Source organism: Benincasa hispida, chromosome 1 (genome assembly GCF_027475165.1).
Source record: "Benincasa hispida cultivar pf3 chromosome 1, pf3_genome.v1.1, whole genome shotgun sequence".
NCBI lineage: Eukaryota > Viridiplantae > Streptophyta > Magnoliopsida > Cucurbitales > Cucurbitaceae > Benincasa > Benincasa hispida.
Window position 1 is genome coordinate 81,933,675 of NC_143478.1, and position 17,486 is coordinate 81,951,160.

General features: G+C 33.6%; 1 protein-coding gene across 2 annotated transcripts; it reads left to right on the forward strand.

Moving 5' to 3' along the window:
• The first annotated feature begins 588 nt into the window (after positions 1 to 588).
• Positions 589 to 12,322, forward strand: LOC120081227 (early endosome antigen). 2 transcript variants are annotated; one of them, XR_005482765.2, is made up of 7 exons: positions 589 to 1,878; positions 5,691 to 5,784; positions 6,176 to 10,303; positions 10,393 to 10,635; positions 10,728 to 10,886; positions 11,016 to 11,191; positions 11,746 to 12,322. XR_005482765.2 is itself a non-coding variant. In XM_039035968.2 (7 exons), the coding sequence occupies exons 2-7, from the start codon at positions 5,704 to 5,706 to the stop codon at positions 12,004 to 12,006; spliced, it is 5,031 nt and encodes a 1,676-aa protein (XP_038891896.1). In that variant the 5' UTR covers positions 589 to 1,878; positions 5,691 to 5,703; the 3' UTR covers positions 12,007 to 12,322. The 2 variants fall into 2 exon arrangements, 1 of the variants encoding a protein (XP_038891896.1); XM_039035968.2 differs by having other exon boundaries at positions 11,033 to 11,191.
• Positions 12,323 to 17,486: the final 5,164 nt, after the last annotated feature.

Here is a 17,486-nt window from a genome sequence, read left to right on the forward strand (position 1 = left end):
ATTTATTGTTGCATTACAACTAATCGATGCTAGCTTCGACATTTTAAATGATTGCTAAGATAAAATTTGAAATGACTTTTATATGAATAAAAAAAATGCTTTTAATTTCTTAAAAATGTCTTTTTTAAGTAGTAATGAAATTTGTTTCGAAAATTTTAAAAGTAATAGAAGACGCAAGGTTAAGGTTAAGATGTATCTAAGAGAAGCACTTAGGTACGTGATTATGAAATTATTAAAATCATTTTTGTCATGTTCAAAAGAACTTCGAATTTTTTTTAATTAATTAAAAAAAATTTAATATTTAAATTTATATTTTTAAATATAATTTTCATAATCAAAATTGATTTTAAATGACTAAGAACACATTTTAGAGTGATCTTGAAAATGACGAAAATGATTTTAACTATTTTTTAATTATCTTGAAAACATATCATTAATTATTAAGATTCAGAATAAATAATTTTTTCAAAGAAAAATCATTAAAAATCTCCTCTTATTATTTTGTACAAACTTTATTTCATACAATAAATTCAATATTCATAACATCTCAATTCATTTAATATGATGAATAGCTTACTTTAAGCTCATATCTTAACTAGTAGAAATTGCGTAAGCTCTCAACTAAGAGGTATGTACGTCTCAATTTCTCCCTCCCCATGTTGGATTAGAAAAAAATCATTTAATAAAAACTTGACCTCTTAATAGATGTTAGAACAATATGATTTAGATTCCATCTTTTGAAGAGGTTTAGAAGGGTTTGTGATTTAATAAAATAATTTCCTTTTTTTAGCTGCAATTATTTTCTATTCATTTATCTGAAATTATCTGGAATATGTGCAACAGATTAAATAACTTAAGGGGGAAAATTACGGCCTTTAAAATAGAAAAATCTGCAAAATCAATACATACTTTTTTTATCTTAATTAAAGGTTTCTTAACTAAAATGTAATTAAAAGTTTAATTTATATAAATATTACCATATGATTTTGTATGTGTGTGTTTCTTCAATTAAGTTCTCATTATTTGAAAGTTTTAATCTAATTTCTTATGTTATAACATGGCGTTATATATGGAGTCCTTGGTAAAAATTTATAAAAGAAACTATGCTACATAATAGAGATTTTTTAAAATTAAAGTATTGGTTGAATTTTCAATTTCGACCCTTTTAGGATATTTATGGTTTTTTTTTTCTAAATTTCTACCACTGGTTAAGTATCATATTATATAAAAATTTATCATTATCTATCTTTAATATTCACCAACAAAGAATTTCCTAAAAAAATATTCACCAACAGAAAAATGTTTAATTAAAAATCTTAAAATATGAAGGAAATTAAAACTTTTTATATAGTAAAGAGGGAATTGGAAAACACACAAATATTTAGAGGTGAATCATATTCATAATTTTTTTTTAAAAAAAAAGACATATATTTAGGAAAAGAAAATAATAATAATCATGGAAGAAAGTAAATAAAAAGTAAGGGCTAAAGAGGTAATTTGATTAAAATGAGAAAATTGGAGAGATAAGTACATGGTACGGTTGTAATATAACTCGAATCAAAGGGCTGATGTGGATGAAACATCCAACGCGGCTGCTCTAATTGGACCTATACCTATTCTCCCTTCTCTTTGTTATTGTGGACCCCACTCTCCTGGGTCCCACGTTCTAATTAAAAAATATATATATTATATTAATATTTATGTTAACCATATATTAACAATTCAAGTCCATTCAAAAACTCATTTACTAAAAAGAATCTCTCTCTCTCTCTAACCACCCTCCTTGATCGGCGTCTCCTCCGCCGTTCCCCCATTTTCCACGGCGTTAGAAACCGCAGAAATCGTATTGAAAACGCTACCGCCGGACCAAAATTTCAGGTAACTTCACTTCTCTCTTTCTTCCTCTCTCTCTCTCTCTTGTCGTGTTCCTTTCTTGTTTACGCGTTTTGTCTCTCTTCACTTCTCCGCTGGCTTTGCTACACTGTTAATTTCTGCAACTGCTTCTTCAGTCTTACCTCTATTTTTTTCTCATGAGAAGATCGGCGACTTTGTGTTCGATTCAATTTTATTATGTTATATTCTTTACACTTGATCTCCTCGTTGTGTAGTGGTGAATCGATATTGATTGATGATGTTGAACGGCCGTCTCGTCGATTTGCGTTATGTAAATTTTCTTTAATTCTCTGCTTATTTTCTGATTTTTACTGCAATTGGATCTCATTCAATCTCGCTTTCAATACTGCGGCTCGTGGTTTCTTCTGATCACTATGTGTTCGTGCTTCATTTCTCTTTGAATTCTGCTTTGCTGAATCGAAAATTTGCAGTGTTATCGGTGTGTGCTAATGACTGTTAAGTCAATTTTAGGATGAATTCTGTATCAGATCAATTCACCGCTTTCTTAAGGATCAAGGTAGAATTTCATCAGATCATATGAGATTTCCTTTTCGCCTTTACTCTTCACCAAATCATTCGATGCCTTTGATCTAAGGATTAGGATTTTTTTTTTTTGGTTGATTCATCGGTACGGAAAATTCTGTGGCATAAAGCGAATCATCCCTCATAATTCGAATTAAATTTTCACTTCCAACACTTCTATCGTGAAATATTATTCAACTTCCATCTTTAGATCTTTAAAGATGAAAAATCCTTACACATATGAGTTTATTCGCCCAATTTCCTCCCTCCTCATTCTTTTTGGCTGCTTTCACTGTGTTGATCTACTGCACATAAAATTTTAGGTAGAACTAGAAGCTTAGACACTTGAATAATTTAGATTAAATATCTGACACATATCCACGTGGCATGTGATTAAAATTCTTAACACGATGACATGATTTACCACGTCAGATAAATGTCAATGTCAATTTCCCAAATTATTCATTACTTAATTTTGCATTGAATAGTTAAATTATTTTGACAAAAACAGTTAATAAAATTTTACAGCCAGTAAATAATCCACTCAAATTATTTTGACAAAAAAAAGTTAACAAAGTTTTACAGCCAGTAAATAAGGTAGTGGACTTAGTAAATAAAAAGATGCCATTATAATGATCAATCATTTTGACAGAACTATTGCCTTTTTCTGGTGTCGTAGTTTGAAATGTCATGTTTACCCTTCTGTAAAGTATGTAATTACAAAAAGAGAGAAGGAGCCAGTCGTAATATTGGGAGAGAATTATAATTAAAAAAATGGAAAAAGAAAAGAAAAAGGTGCTTTGATTTGGACGGCGTTGATTGAGCTGTCCGAACAGATGGAGAGACTATAATGCGTTTGGTGGTAGTGGTGCTGCTGTTGGTGCCTATTGGAAACCAGCAACGGGCTAACCGGCTATTGGCGGTTTTCATGGTGGGGACCACCGACTCTATATTCGTTCATGTCCAACCCTCTGATCTCATCTGATTTATATTTAGGCTTATTTCGAATTCTGTGGTAAAATTCTGATGACAAGGCTCCTTCCCTTGATTTGCTGGCAAGTGCCAAACCTATCCAATGGGTCCCATCCTCAACCAACGGTCCTGACTCTGGTTCTACTTTAATTGAAAGCTTGTTTAGCACTAAAAACAATGCTTCTGGGCCCACCAGCTAGGTTCGAAATTGTTTTGGTTTATAATTCATATTGCTCTAAACGTAAAACATTTCCACTTTTTTTCGTTTTGGGGCAATGTAGTTCATTATTCTTTTGGTTTTCCTTTTAACGTCTTTAAGAAAAGAAAATATGATCCCCTAAGTTCTACTCTGTTGCCTTGCATGCCGAATAAAAATTTCAATTATTTTCTATTTACGAGACACAATAAAACAATATATTTTTTTAAAAAATATATTTTATAAATACTAGAGGTGAGATTATATGTTACTTTTTATTTTTCTTTTTTAATTTTTTTTAAGAAAAAAATTGGTTTATTTCTTGATTTGTTAAGCTTTTGGGACCATTTCTTATATATATATACACAAAAGCATACTATATAAATAAGAGGAAGGTTTTTTCTTTTTGAAAGTTTATTGTTTATGTATGCTAAAAAATGTTAAATTATTGTAATATTTTATTTTTATCTTGTTATTTTATTAATTTATTCGTATGGTTACAAATATATCCGAGGTCAAAGTGTCACCTTTTCCATCATCTCATATTATTTTATTCATTTCAATTTAACTACTTATAATAAGTACATAAAATTGTTATATTTTTATATTATAAGGACTAAAACTATTATTTAATAATTTGTTTAATGAAAATGAGTTTCTTTTTTAGTTAGCACTAGCAGGTGGCTTTTTGAAAGAAAAAGAAAACTAGAAAGAGAAATGTCCAATTTAGTAAATAGACCTTTTTTCTTGGTTGGTTGGTTGGTTTTTTTTAAAAAAAAAAAATCTAGAAAACGTGCTGCCTATAACTTTTCTTAAAAGAGACAGGTAGAGTATCTCTTAGGATATTAGTTGACGGAGATAAATAGCAATAATGTCTGCATTATACTAGTTATAGCTAGTATCGTTGGTAATTATCGGATTGACATAAATATAAATTAGTGATCTGAGGTTTTCAATTTTAGCCGCCTAGTAATAAGTAATAATGGTCCAATTGTAATCAATTAAGGCTGAAACATCCACGTTCTCTTCCCTAGAACGATACTCAATCTCTTCTTTAAGAATGACCAACTTTTGTTTTATGCGAGAATTTTAGAATCCAATGCAAATAGTGCAACGAGCCATGGCATTAAAGAAAAGACAGAATAATATTTAAATTACTATCGTACTTCCTTTTGTCGCAAATTTGCATGTTCAAAAATCTATCAAGTAGCTCAACCACTGATCTTTTTTAAAAATGGTGGGGGTTAAAATTTTAGATCTCATTAAATGTCGAGATAAATTCGATGGATCTAAATTCTAATTCAATTTTCTGGAATTTAAATGCCGAAGGAGTTGCCGTTACCACCTTTTCACTAAATGAGAGAAAGTGGGTTAACGAATAATTAATTGAAAGTTGCGTGTGTTGGTAAAGTATTGATGCATGCCATAGCGTAGGATCAAATGTGTGAGTTTTTGGTTTTGTCAGACGCACACCATCTTCATTTCATATATATTTTTGTGCAATTCTTTGCTTTCATTCTAGCTTTCAAGTGTCTTCTCTCCTCTTTGTTTTCGTATTGTGGAAAATTCAGAGGGATAATATCCTCATGTTACTTCAAATCAACGAGCATGAGTTTTTATGGAGAACTGGGCTCTAGAGTGTTTTTATGATGGACTGGGCATAGAGCCTACACGGAAGTGCAGAATATTAGATCAACATAGAATTATATCTCAAAACTAATTGGCTATGATAGGTTACCGAGTAACCTATGTATTTCATACATAGCTAGTAAGGTCCCATATTTTCTAGATGAGATCTTCAACATCTCTCATGATTGTGTTTCTGGTCTTACCATTCTTAGATCGGATTTTTTTCCTAAAATAGTATACTCATTTGGGCTTCATGGACTTTTATACTATATTAGATAAGCATTCCATTTTAAAACCAATTGGTTAGTAACTGGTATATCTTATAAAGATCATAAGGTATCTTTAAAGATGGGATCTCGACACATATTAGTACTGAAAACTAGCGTGGAATAATCGTTGTGCACTTTTCTCCTTGTTACTAACTTACTATACGGTGACTAATTGACCTTTTCTTTTTCTGTTTAAATTGACGTTATAGATAAAGCTGAATAATGGAAGTCGAACCTCAGAAGTCGGAAGTCCCAGCTACAAAGGTGGTTGAGGATACTGGAAATGATGTCAACGGCGATAAGGTCAGGCATGCCTTTTCTTGTGTTATACTAATAGCTTTCAATTTGGTTTGAGCTTGATGACTGAAGCAGAATAAAGAATTTAGTAACGGGTGGTTATCTGTGTGTTTACAACATTTTTGTAACATGTGATAAATCAGTTGACAAAGTGTATGTATGCTAAGTTGTAATGGTCTTTCTTGGCATGTTATGTGCGCAACTTTCTTTAATTTTGCTTTTCTTTTCTATCAAAAGTAAACCATTTTAGTGTTGTGGCATCATGACTAATAGAGCTTGGATAACTCAATATCTGAACTTGATAGAAATATTTAGGCCTACAAATATCATACTAAAATTACAATTAATTCTTAGAAGTTCTTGATAGTCATACATGGTTTCCCAAATCTTATGATAGATCACGAATGGGGATGCAACTCAAGTAGAAAAAGAAATTAAGAACGAAGAGGAGGACAATGCTCTGGACGGGGAGTTCATCAAAGTAGAAAAGGAGACTCTGGAGGCGAAGGATACTCTAGCCAAAACAGCATCCTCAGAGGATAAACAAACTATTGTTGAAAGAAGTTCAAGCAACTCGAGCAGAGAATTATTGGAGGCCCAAGAAAAGTCGAGAGATCTTGAGCGTGAAATTGAGAGATTAGCTGGAAGTTTGAAGCATTTAGAGTCAGAGAATTCAAGGCTGCAGGATGAGGTATCACTCACAAAGCAGAAGTTTGAGGAAAGTGAAAAGAAATTTGAAGTTCTTGAACTTGATCACAAGAAATCGAAAGAGCTAATTGTTGAGTCTGAAGAGAAACACAATTCGCAGCTCATCAGTTTGCAAGAAGCACTGCAAGCTCAAGAAGCAAAGAACAAGGAGTTGATAGTGGTGAAAGAAGCATTTGATAGTTTGACTAATGATTTTGAGAATTCCCGCAAGCAGATTCAAGAGTTGGAACAAAAACTGAAGATCTCTGGAGATGATGCATTGAAATTTGAAGAGCTTCACAAACAAAGTGGTTTGAATGCTGAATTGGAGGCAAAAAGAGCATTAGAGTTTGAGAGGCTTCTTGAATCAGAAAAACTGAGTGCAAAAGAAAGAGAAGATCAAATCTCTTCCCTTCTAGAAAAAATCAAGGACTTAAATGACAAGATTGCTGAAAGCCAAAAGGTAGAAGAAGCACTTAGAACTACAGCAACTGAGCTTTCTGCCGTCCAGGGAGATCTAGAGCTTTCAAAAACTCAAGTGCTAGACTTGGAGAAGAAACTTTCTACAAAGGAAGGTTTAGTTGAAGAATTGACTCAGGAGCTGGAAACCCGAAAGGCTTCAGAATCAAAGATCAAGGAAGATATTTCAGCCGTTGAAAGTCAGTTTGCTTCAGCTAAAGAGGATCTTCGTGTAAAGTTTTCTGAACTGGAAGAAATAAGGTTGAAGCTTCAGGAAGAAATTAACCAAAAGGAATCTGCTGAATCTGCTTTAAAAACACTGGAAGCACAAGTCTCTGTTATTCAAAAGGAACTTGCCGCAGCTATCAAAGATAAAGAAGAGCTTGAAGTGACTGTAGCAGATCTCTCTAGCAATGCCAAACAAATGAAAGATTTATGCAATGATCTTGGGGAAAAACTGAAGCTTTCAGATGAGAATTTTGGAAAAGCTGATACTCTTTTGTCTCAAGCTCTGTCCAACAATAAGGAGCTGGAAGAGAAGTTGAAGAATTTGGAGGATCTCCATAATGAAACTGGAGTTGTAGCTCAAACTGCCACTCAGAAGAATCTTGAACTTGAGGAAATTGTCCGAGTTTCAACTGCCTCAGCGGAAGATGCAAATTCTAGATTAAGAGAATTTGAGACCCGATTTATAGCAGCAGAGCAAAAGAATGTGGAGCTCGAACAACAGCTAAATCTGTTACAATTGAAAAACAATGATGCTGAGAGAGAATTGACTGAGTTATCTGAGAAAATAAAAGAACTTAGTACTAAATTGATCAATGTTGAGCAAGAAAAGCAGCAGCTGAATGACCAAAAGCAGGAATATCAGGATAAAGTACTGCAACTGGAATCTGCAATGGAGAAGTCAACGTCACAACATCAAGAACTGGAGAAAGAGCTGAAAACCACAATTGGGAAGTGTTCTCAGCATGAGGAACGAGCCAACATGAATCTTCAACGTAGCATTGAACTTGAAGAACTGATCCAGGCATCTCACAACAAAATTGAAGTTGCAGATAAAAGGGTGAGTGAATTGGATTTGTTGCTTGAAGCAGAAAAGTACAGAATTCAAGAGCTTGAAGAACAAGTAAGTACTTTAGAAAAGAAATGTGGGGATGCTGAAGCAGAAACCAAGAAAAATTTTGACCAGGCATCTGTCCTGGCATCTGAAATCAAATCATATGAAGAAAAAGTAGTGAGCCTTGAAACTGCATTGCACGTTGCCAATTTAAAGGAAAAGGAATTAACTGAATCGCTGGATATAGCAACAGAAGAGAAGAAAAAATTGGAAGATGCATTGAACTCGTCCAGCAGTAGGCTAGCTGAATCAGAAAATTTGGTGGAAGTTATAAGGAACGATCTGAACATTACTCAAAAGAAACTAGAAAGTATTGAGAGTGATCTCCAAGCTACTGGAATCAGAGAGACTGAGGTGCTGGAAAAGCTGAAATCTGCGGAGGAGAAACTAGAACACCAATTACGAACAATAGAGGAAACTACTGCAAGAAACTCAGAACTTCAGTCATTACATGAGTCATTAGCCAAGGATTCAGAAACTAAAATGTTGGAAGCAGTAGCGAAGTTCACCAACAAAGAATCTGAAGCTAACTCTCTAGTGGAGAAAATTAAAGTTCTTGAAGAACAAATAGAAGCTTATCAGGACCAGATATCTGAAACCAATGGAAGATCTGCAGCTTTAAAGGAAGAATTGGATCAGACTTTGACAAAATTGACTTCTTTAGATAGTACAAATGGTGAACTTAAGAAGTATAGTTCGGAAATTGAAAACAAAGTTTCTCAAATTTCTTCAGAGAACGAATTATTAGTAGATACAAACATTCAACTGAAAACCAAGGTTAATGAACTTCAGGAGTTATTGAGCTCTGCTCTTTCTGAAAAGGAAGCTTCTGATCAACAGCTTGCTTCTCATAAGAGCTCTATTGCTGAATTAACAGAAAAGCACTCGAGGGCCATTGAGTTTCAGTCTGTAACAGAAGCACGTCAAGTGGAGATAGATCAGAAATTGCAGGAAGCCACTCAGAAGTTTGATCAGAGAGATTCCGAGGCTAAGGACTTGAGTGAGAAACTGAAGACAGCAGAGGACCAGATAAAATTGTTTGAAGCAAAGGCTCTGGAAGCTTCTGCAGATGCTGAAGCTCATAAGAGTCAGCTAGAAGAGACTCTTTTGAAAGTAAAGCAACTAGAAAGCATGGTGGAAGAGTTGCAAACCAAGAAAGTTGATGCTGAACAGGAGAGTGCAGGGCTAAATGAGGCGAAGTTGAGGCTTACTCAAGAACTGTCCTTAATTGAATCTAATTTGAGTGATCTCCAGGCCAAGTTGTCAGCTGCAAACGTTGAAAGAGATGAAACTGCTGAACGGCTTCAGACAACAGAGGGTCAGATTAAATTGGTCGAAGCAAAGGCTCTGGAAGCTTCAACAAATGCAGAAGCTCACAAGAGTCAGCTCGAAGAGACTCTTTTGAAAGTAAAGCACCTAGAAAGCATAGTAGAGGAGCTGCAAACCAAGGCAATTAATGCGGAAAAGGAGAATGCAGGATTAAGTGAGGCAAATTTGAAACTTACTCAAGAACTGGCCTTAATTGAATCTCATTTGAGTGATCTCCAGGCCAAGTTGTCAGTTGCAAACGTTGAAAGAGATGAAACTGCTGAACGGCTTCAGACAGCTGAGGGTCAGATTAAATTGGTTGAAGCAAAGGCTTTGGAAGCTTCTACAAATGCAGAAGCTCATAAGAGTCAGCTCGAAGAGACTCTTTTGAAAGTAAAGCACCTAGAAAGCATAGTAGAGGAGCTGCAAACCGAGGCAATTAATGCTGAAAAGGAGAATGCAGGATTAAGTGAGGCAAATTTGAAACTTACTCAGGAATTGGCCTCATATGAATCTAATTTCAGTGATCTCCAAACCAGGTTATCCGCTGCACACGTTGAAAGGGATCAAACTGTTGAACGACTTCAGACAGCAGAGGGCCAAATCAAATTGGTTGAAGCAAAGGCTCTTGAAGCTTCATCAGATGTTGAAGCTCACAAGAATCAGCTCGAAGAACGTGTTTTGAAAGTAAAGCATCTAGAAAGCATATTAGAGGAGCTGCAAACCAAGGCAATTAATGTCGAAAACGAGAATGCAGGGTTGAATGAAGCAAGTTTGAGACTTAAACAGGAACTAACCTCATATGAATCTAATTTGAGTGATCTCCAGAACATATTATCTGCTGCAAATGCTGAAAAGGATGAAACTACTGAACGGCTTCAGATTGCAGAGAAGACAGTAAATGAGTTGAAATCACAGCTGGCTTCTGAAGAACAAAGGCTACAGTCTCAGGTTTGTAGAAAAGTTTATCTTTCAACTAATTGGTGCTAGTTAAAATGTTATTTTCGGATAGTTCAATGAATTATTTCTCATGTTTACAGATCGCTTCAATTATGGAAGACAACAACGTCCTCAATGAGACATACCAGAAGACCAAAAACGAATTTCGGTTAGAGATATTGCAGCTGGAAGAAAAATTGAAAGAACAGAGCAAGGTAGAAGAATCATTAAGATCTGAAATTGAAAATCTTAAAGCAGATATCGCGGAGAATAATGGTTTAAAAATACGCCAAAAAGAGCTTGAAGAAGAGCTAAGTAAATCTGAAGCTCTACGGAAAGATGAGGTATATCTAAATGAAGATTTCATTAATTTTCCATTTGGTAAAATTCTTGTTCTGAAACTTTAATGATTGTTTGTGTTGAATGGTTTTATTAGGTTGAAAGTGTCCGGGCAACCGCTGCTGGAAAAGAGACAGAATTGATTTCCAAATTGGAAGATTATGGACTAAAAGTTCAAGATAGAGATCAACTAAATGAACAAGTACTTCAACTTCAGAAAGAATTGCAGGTAGCAAAGGCGGAGATTGCTGAACAGGTTAGTCATCATTACTCTTTTTTTTTTTTAACTCTTTAAATAAACTCTACATTTCTGAAAAAACATGCTGTTACAATCAAGTTGAATTGCTTGGATTGTATCAACAATGAATTTAGTTTAATTTCTTAGGACGCTGTCTTCAACAGAAAGAGAAAGATTCTCAAAAAGAGTTCGAACGAGAGGATTCACTTAAGCGGTCTCTTCAAGATCTGGAAGCGAAGGGCAAAGAAATTCTTGCTCTAGAAACACAAATCAAGGACCTCCAGCAGAAATTGCTCCTGGCTGAGGCTAAGCCCATAGAAAAGGTTCGTTTGTTCTCATATATACAAATCTTAAAAGAATCCTATTATTGTGGACGACGTTAAGTTATTTCTTTTAGGGAGAGAGAGAGGATAAAGAAAAAACTACTTGTCTTCAACATTTGAATAGTATGAAGCTATCTGTTATGAAATCAACAAATAAAAATTAAAAAAAAAAAAAGAAGAAGTATAAACAGTAGAGAATCGATGCAAAGATTTACATGGTTCACTAACACTATGTTAGCTACGTCCACGGGAGGGAGAGCAGTTTTTTTATTAGAGGGAATCTCATTGAGATTACAGATTAGCATTTCTGGGGCTAGAGTTTATATAACGCACATCTCTAAACTTTAGGGTAAAAAACATAAATAATGTAAATATAACAAATACGAATACAATTTAGATTTGTTCGGCAGTCTCTGATAAGTGAGACCATGTACTTAGTTGTTCAAAACGTCAAATAACAAATTCAAGGCATTCTAATACTATTAGTGCCTCCAATCTTTAAGTTGTCAAGTAAAGTATGCAGGCATTGATGTTTAGTTGAACTATGTTTGCAGGCTGATGGAGGCAGCTCGATGGAGTCGAAGGACGGAGTAGAAATCAAATCCCGAGACATTGGATTAAACTTTTCAACTCCAACAAAAAGGAAACACAAGAAGAACAAAGAGGCATCAGCATCAACACCATCTCCATCTCCATCTTCTGCTGAAACACACACTCAAATTGCTGAGGTTTCTTCAATCTCCTCTTTGAAGTTTGTTTTGGTAGTAGCTCTGATCTCTATTATACTTGGTATATATTTGGGGAAAAGGTATTAAATATTTGTGGTTTTCGATTTTTCCTTTTTTTGCCAATCATTTCCCCCTTGTTTTTTTCTTCTTTTTTCCCCCCCCAAAGCCTCTTTTTGTTTCTTCTTTCAAATTTCTTTTTGAGTTTTAAGGTTTTTCTAGTCAGTTCGGGAATTCGTTTTTTAATTTCCATCCACAGCCAGTATGTAAAAGCAAATACAATTTGATGATACGTCCTAGTTCTCCTAGTGTGTATTTATTTTGTATGCTCAAAAGTTGCAGATGTATATGTATTTTCTTTGTAATGCATTTTACAAGTCATTATGATGGAAGCATTTTACTTTTATCCATTCTCACCATTTTAAGGTTGAACATCTCGGATGTAAGTTTCCCATTTGAAATTGAATCCATATTTGAACCTACAACCTCAAAAAGAGTACGAATACATGTCAAATCACTATATTATGTTCACTTTAGCTAATCTATTCAACTTAAAAGTTTAATCGACAACCACAATATATGTTGAATAGTCTACTAATTGTGTGTTGGGAATGGTTTGTTTCAACTATGCTGCACCGATTTTGGTTTATACTGATTCTTTACTAACTTTGGAGAAGTGAAAATTATTTTTGAAAATTTTGATGTTGTATTACAAACTAAATTTATACATCAAGTTTAGCTCTAGGTTGGTATCCAAAGGTCCTTACTGTAAAAAGTGGCTAACAATGAGGGGATACGTCGGTCGGTTTTTTTTTTTTTTTTTTTTTTGCAAGTCAAGCAACCGATCAAATTTTAAAACTCAAAACCGACAACCGGCCGGCCTACATCCTCGTCAGTTTTCAGTTACTTTATGTACACCCTTGGTAACAATCAAGTCTTAAGAACTTTTGAAAAGTCTTATAAGTAATTTCAAATTTTCATGTCTAATAGGTATCTTCGACCATTTTAAAAATTAAAATATTAATTGATCTATCAAATTTAAAATTGATATTTGAGAACCTATTAAAAAACGAGTAATACTTGGATACATCTCTGTATGCTTTCCTCACTCATCACTCATACTAAAAAATAATTACTATATTTTTTTTAAAAAAAGAATAATTTGTCACATGTTAAATTATGACATCACTCACACCAAAAAATAATTTAAAAAATAAGAATAATTTGTCACGTATTAAATTATGATAGAACAATTCAGTGAGATGCACAGAGATAGGTGCTCCTCAGATGCACCTAAGTATTTTCATTAAAAGAAAATAATCTAAATAAATAAATAAGCTTATTATTACTAGACACAAAATTGATAGTTTAAGTCCTATTAGATATCTTTTAAAGTTTAAAGACTAAATAAGCACAAATCTAAAAGTCTATGGACAACTAAACTTGTAATTTTTGTAAAGTATAATATACAACAACATTAAATTTTTTAAGAGCACTTTAAGAAGCTAAAAACACTTTGTACTTTTTCCAAAATCATTTAGAACACTTTGTTCACAAATGTTTTCTTGCATGAAAATCCATGAGAAACTTATAAGATGTTTTAGCTTTTTTTTTTTTTTTTTAATAAGTATTTAATACATATCATGGCATCTAACTCCATTTACATGGAGCTCAACCAATCTTACAAGATAAGACTTGTCTCTATAATTTTTTATTTTTTAAAGATATTATAATTAAAGTATGGGGTGGGAAAATCGAACCTCAGACCTCGAGGTCAATAGTACAAGCACTATGTCAGTTGAGCTACTAGGAGACTTAAATTTATTCTCCATAAACTCCATTTTACAATAACATATTTAAATAATAATAATAATAATAATAACAATAATAATAATAACACTTCTCAACAAGCATTCAGGTATCGTCAAATTTTCCCAAAAAAAAAACATATTTACTTAGTTAAAATTAAATCATTTTCTAATTAGTCAAAGAAAATTTGAAAATCATAAACCATAAACAAACACACAATTTAGAATATTCCAAGAGAGGAAAAAGAAAGTCATCAAATTTTATGTGCATGAGCAATCCCAATCAGTCAAAAGGAGAATTGCAATTGATAACACTTGTAAGGATAATAATTAAGATTTCATTTGGTTATCTTTTGTTTTTTTAAAATTAAACCTATTTCATCTATATTTTTCTATCATGATTTGCATCTTTTATAAGTACAATGGTTGAATTCTTAGCCAAATTTTAAAAACAAAATCAACTTTTTGAAAACTACTTTTTTATTTCTAAGAAATTGACTTGGTTTTTTAAACAATTGATGAAAAATAAATAACAAACGAAGAAATTTGGAGGTGGAAGCATTGTCCATAGGCTCAATTTTCAAATAAAAAACAAAATGGTTCCCAAACAGGTTCTAAGTGTATCTTGTGTTCACTACAAGAATTTTCACCTTTCTTCCCTACGCAAAAAAACGTCGGGCAAAGTATTAAAAACGTCAGGACTGATTATGCCGATGCATTTTTTTGCGTAGGCATAATCGTCATCGTATCCATGTTGGGAGAAGTTTCTCCCAACGAAAACGATTTTCGCCGACATAAATACTATTTTTGGCAACACAATTGTAGGTTTAGCTAAGCGATCATTTAGTTCTGCTCGGCACACTAAGCGATCGTGTAGTAAATGTAAGCGATCGTTTAGAAATCGCGGGTGATCATTTAGTACGCGGGTGTGCGATCGTTTAGGAACACGAGCACTATCGCATAGGCTCTCAACGCTAAGCAATCGTATATTTTCACACCGTGAGTGATTTTTCTGATCTCTTTCGTGTCTTTTTAAAAAATGAAAACAATTTTCATTTTATTCTTCAGTTACAAGAACTGAATTCGAACTTCCCTCTTTCGCACGAATTATCACATAACCGCCCAATTAATTAATTAATTAATATAATCATATTATATTCTTAACCTATAGTTTGATATCATATATTTACTATAGTGTTTTCTCCTCTACTTGATTCATATTTATATTCAATTTCCTCCAAAATAATGTATCTCACATATTTAGTCAATCATATCATATATAATTAACTAGTTCAATTATATCATATATAATCGAACTCCCACTTGTCAATTTGAACATTTCAAACTGATCCAAAAACTTATTCTCAACTTTATCTAAGCTACCAAGGGGACCTTATGGACCTATGACTCGAAGCTCCAATGGTACATGAATAGCTGACTAAACTCTTTAGCCACGAGATCGGATCTGTTAACTGCTAGGCATTCTACTAAAGACCGACAGTTGAACTCTTCTTACCACAGATATATTTCTGTGTCCATCTAATATAACCAATCATGAATACGATGACCATTCACAGATGCTCATAAGTACAGCTCGGCCAAATTACCGTTTTTGTCTCTTTAGTTACATCTCACTTCTTAAGTACTACTAATCCCTCTAATGAACAATACAACATAGTCCAACTATGTGTGAACACCTCTCGAGTCAAGAGAAGGTGGGTAGTGCCACATCGTTCAAGCCTTGGAATCAACCCTTAAGGGAGCTATCTATCTACTTACCCTTGCTTCGGGGAAGGAGTGAATTCCATCTTGTGTAGCTGAGTTCCTAGCTCCCATATCAGACGAATCCCCAAAGTGGTAGGTTTGAGTCGGCGACCTGGCCAGTCGCACCTATGCAAATCAAAGGACCACCCTCAATGGCAGGAGTTCTCAACTCACTTAGGATTGAGGTCATGTTACCTATGGTAATCCTAATGAAATGAAGTCTCTGTCATGAACGGTGTTATATAATGAGACGTTAACACTTCGTGGTCAAGTCTTATACAAACTCTTTATATTGGACGCCCCCACTCACATGTCCCCTACACGAATGATCAAGATCAGACCATCTGTGACAAGTTACAACATTTGTAACTATTCCACAAAGCGGACCCATCCGTAGTGTTACCAGGATAAGGTTTCCCTCCTATATCCATATACTACATATCATTTTGGTTATCACTTCAAACATGATCCACTTGTATGTCACCACATACATGCTTAAGTTACATAAAGATAACCATGGATTTTAGTTTATTGGTTTGTGGCAAAGCAAATAAAACATTCAACTGAGCAAAATCAAGAATTAAAGTAAAATATCATATATTATACATCACAAGCTTTAGTACAAACTGTTTACAAACTACAGGACACGATACTTTAGAGCATCAACCCCAACATGAAGTTCCTAAATCCATTACAACACTCGTATTTGAAGTAGTTACCATAACTGTAGGATAGCCACACAACAACCAAATTAAGTTTCTAAATCCACTAACCAAAGACTAAAAGTTGTCATAACATACCTAGTTGTTCGAAGGTGCATCTCCTTGCTTTTGTTACGCACCTAACTATCTTGTGATTTCAGTCAATTGATCTTGAAAACCCGAAACTATTGACTTCAACATGGCATTTTCCTCCTTTAAGTTTGTCACCTCCGCCCCAAGCTTTTCATACTTATTCCCAATATCTTTCTTCAATTTGTGAGGAAATTTGTGAGGAAGATGTAGCTAAATTGGGTTTTAAGATCCATCTAAGACCTTTAGTATGGCCTGATCGTTTTTCCAAAACCCGTTCACAAATAATTTCCTCCATTGTTGGTTCAACCCCATCTTGTGATGACTTTCTAATCTCCTCTTGCATTGCCAACTATATTTCTAATAGTTTTTTAGGTTATATATTATATATAAGGATTAATATAAAATTACGCATATATAATACAATATAACTTACATATGTTTCTTTGGCGGCTTCGTTTATCCACTCATCCTTCACTGAGAAGTGACTTTTGTAAAACAATTATACTTGGCCTACTTTTTCACCTTTCTCGATCATCTATAATTCAATAAACAAATTTATTTTTTACATTCAATGGGAAATTAATAAAACAATAATGAATTTACATCATACCATACCAATTCATTTTGCACTTGAAGAAAGGATTTCGATCCACAATAATGGTTGAAACGGAGACATTCTCTATTCTTCTTGTTCTTCTCCCTTTTTTCATACACAAATTATAATTTATTAGTACAAGCAATTTATGTAAACAATAAGTACAACAAACATACAAAATTTATCTGTCATTCAGGAGTCTCCCATCGATCACAAAGAATCTTCCAATCTTCTTTATTTGTTAACCTGTCTGGTGGACTTTCACGAATAATTACAGGATTCTCAAAACTACAATAGTACTTATGCAGTTCTGATCTATATTCTCTAAATGCTTATACAGTTCTGGTGGACTTTGACATCATGATTATAGATCCTAAATATGTACATATCGTAAATAAAATTGATCAGAAATATTCAACTCATATCCTTGGATTTTAGCTTCAATGTAGATTAAGAATCTAATTACAGTCACAACGCACCAAATATTAGATGTTCAAAGTTAATAAAATTTAGAATAATTGAACAACTTGAAGTGGTTTGCAGCTTTGGAATTAGGTCACACATTTTAATTTAAACATCTCAATGAAACACTAAGAAGAACGAAACAGA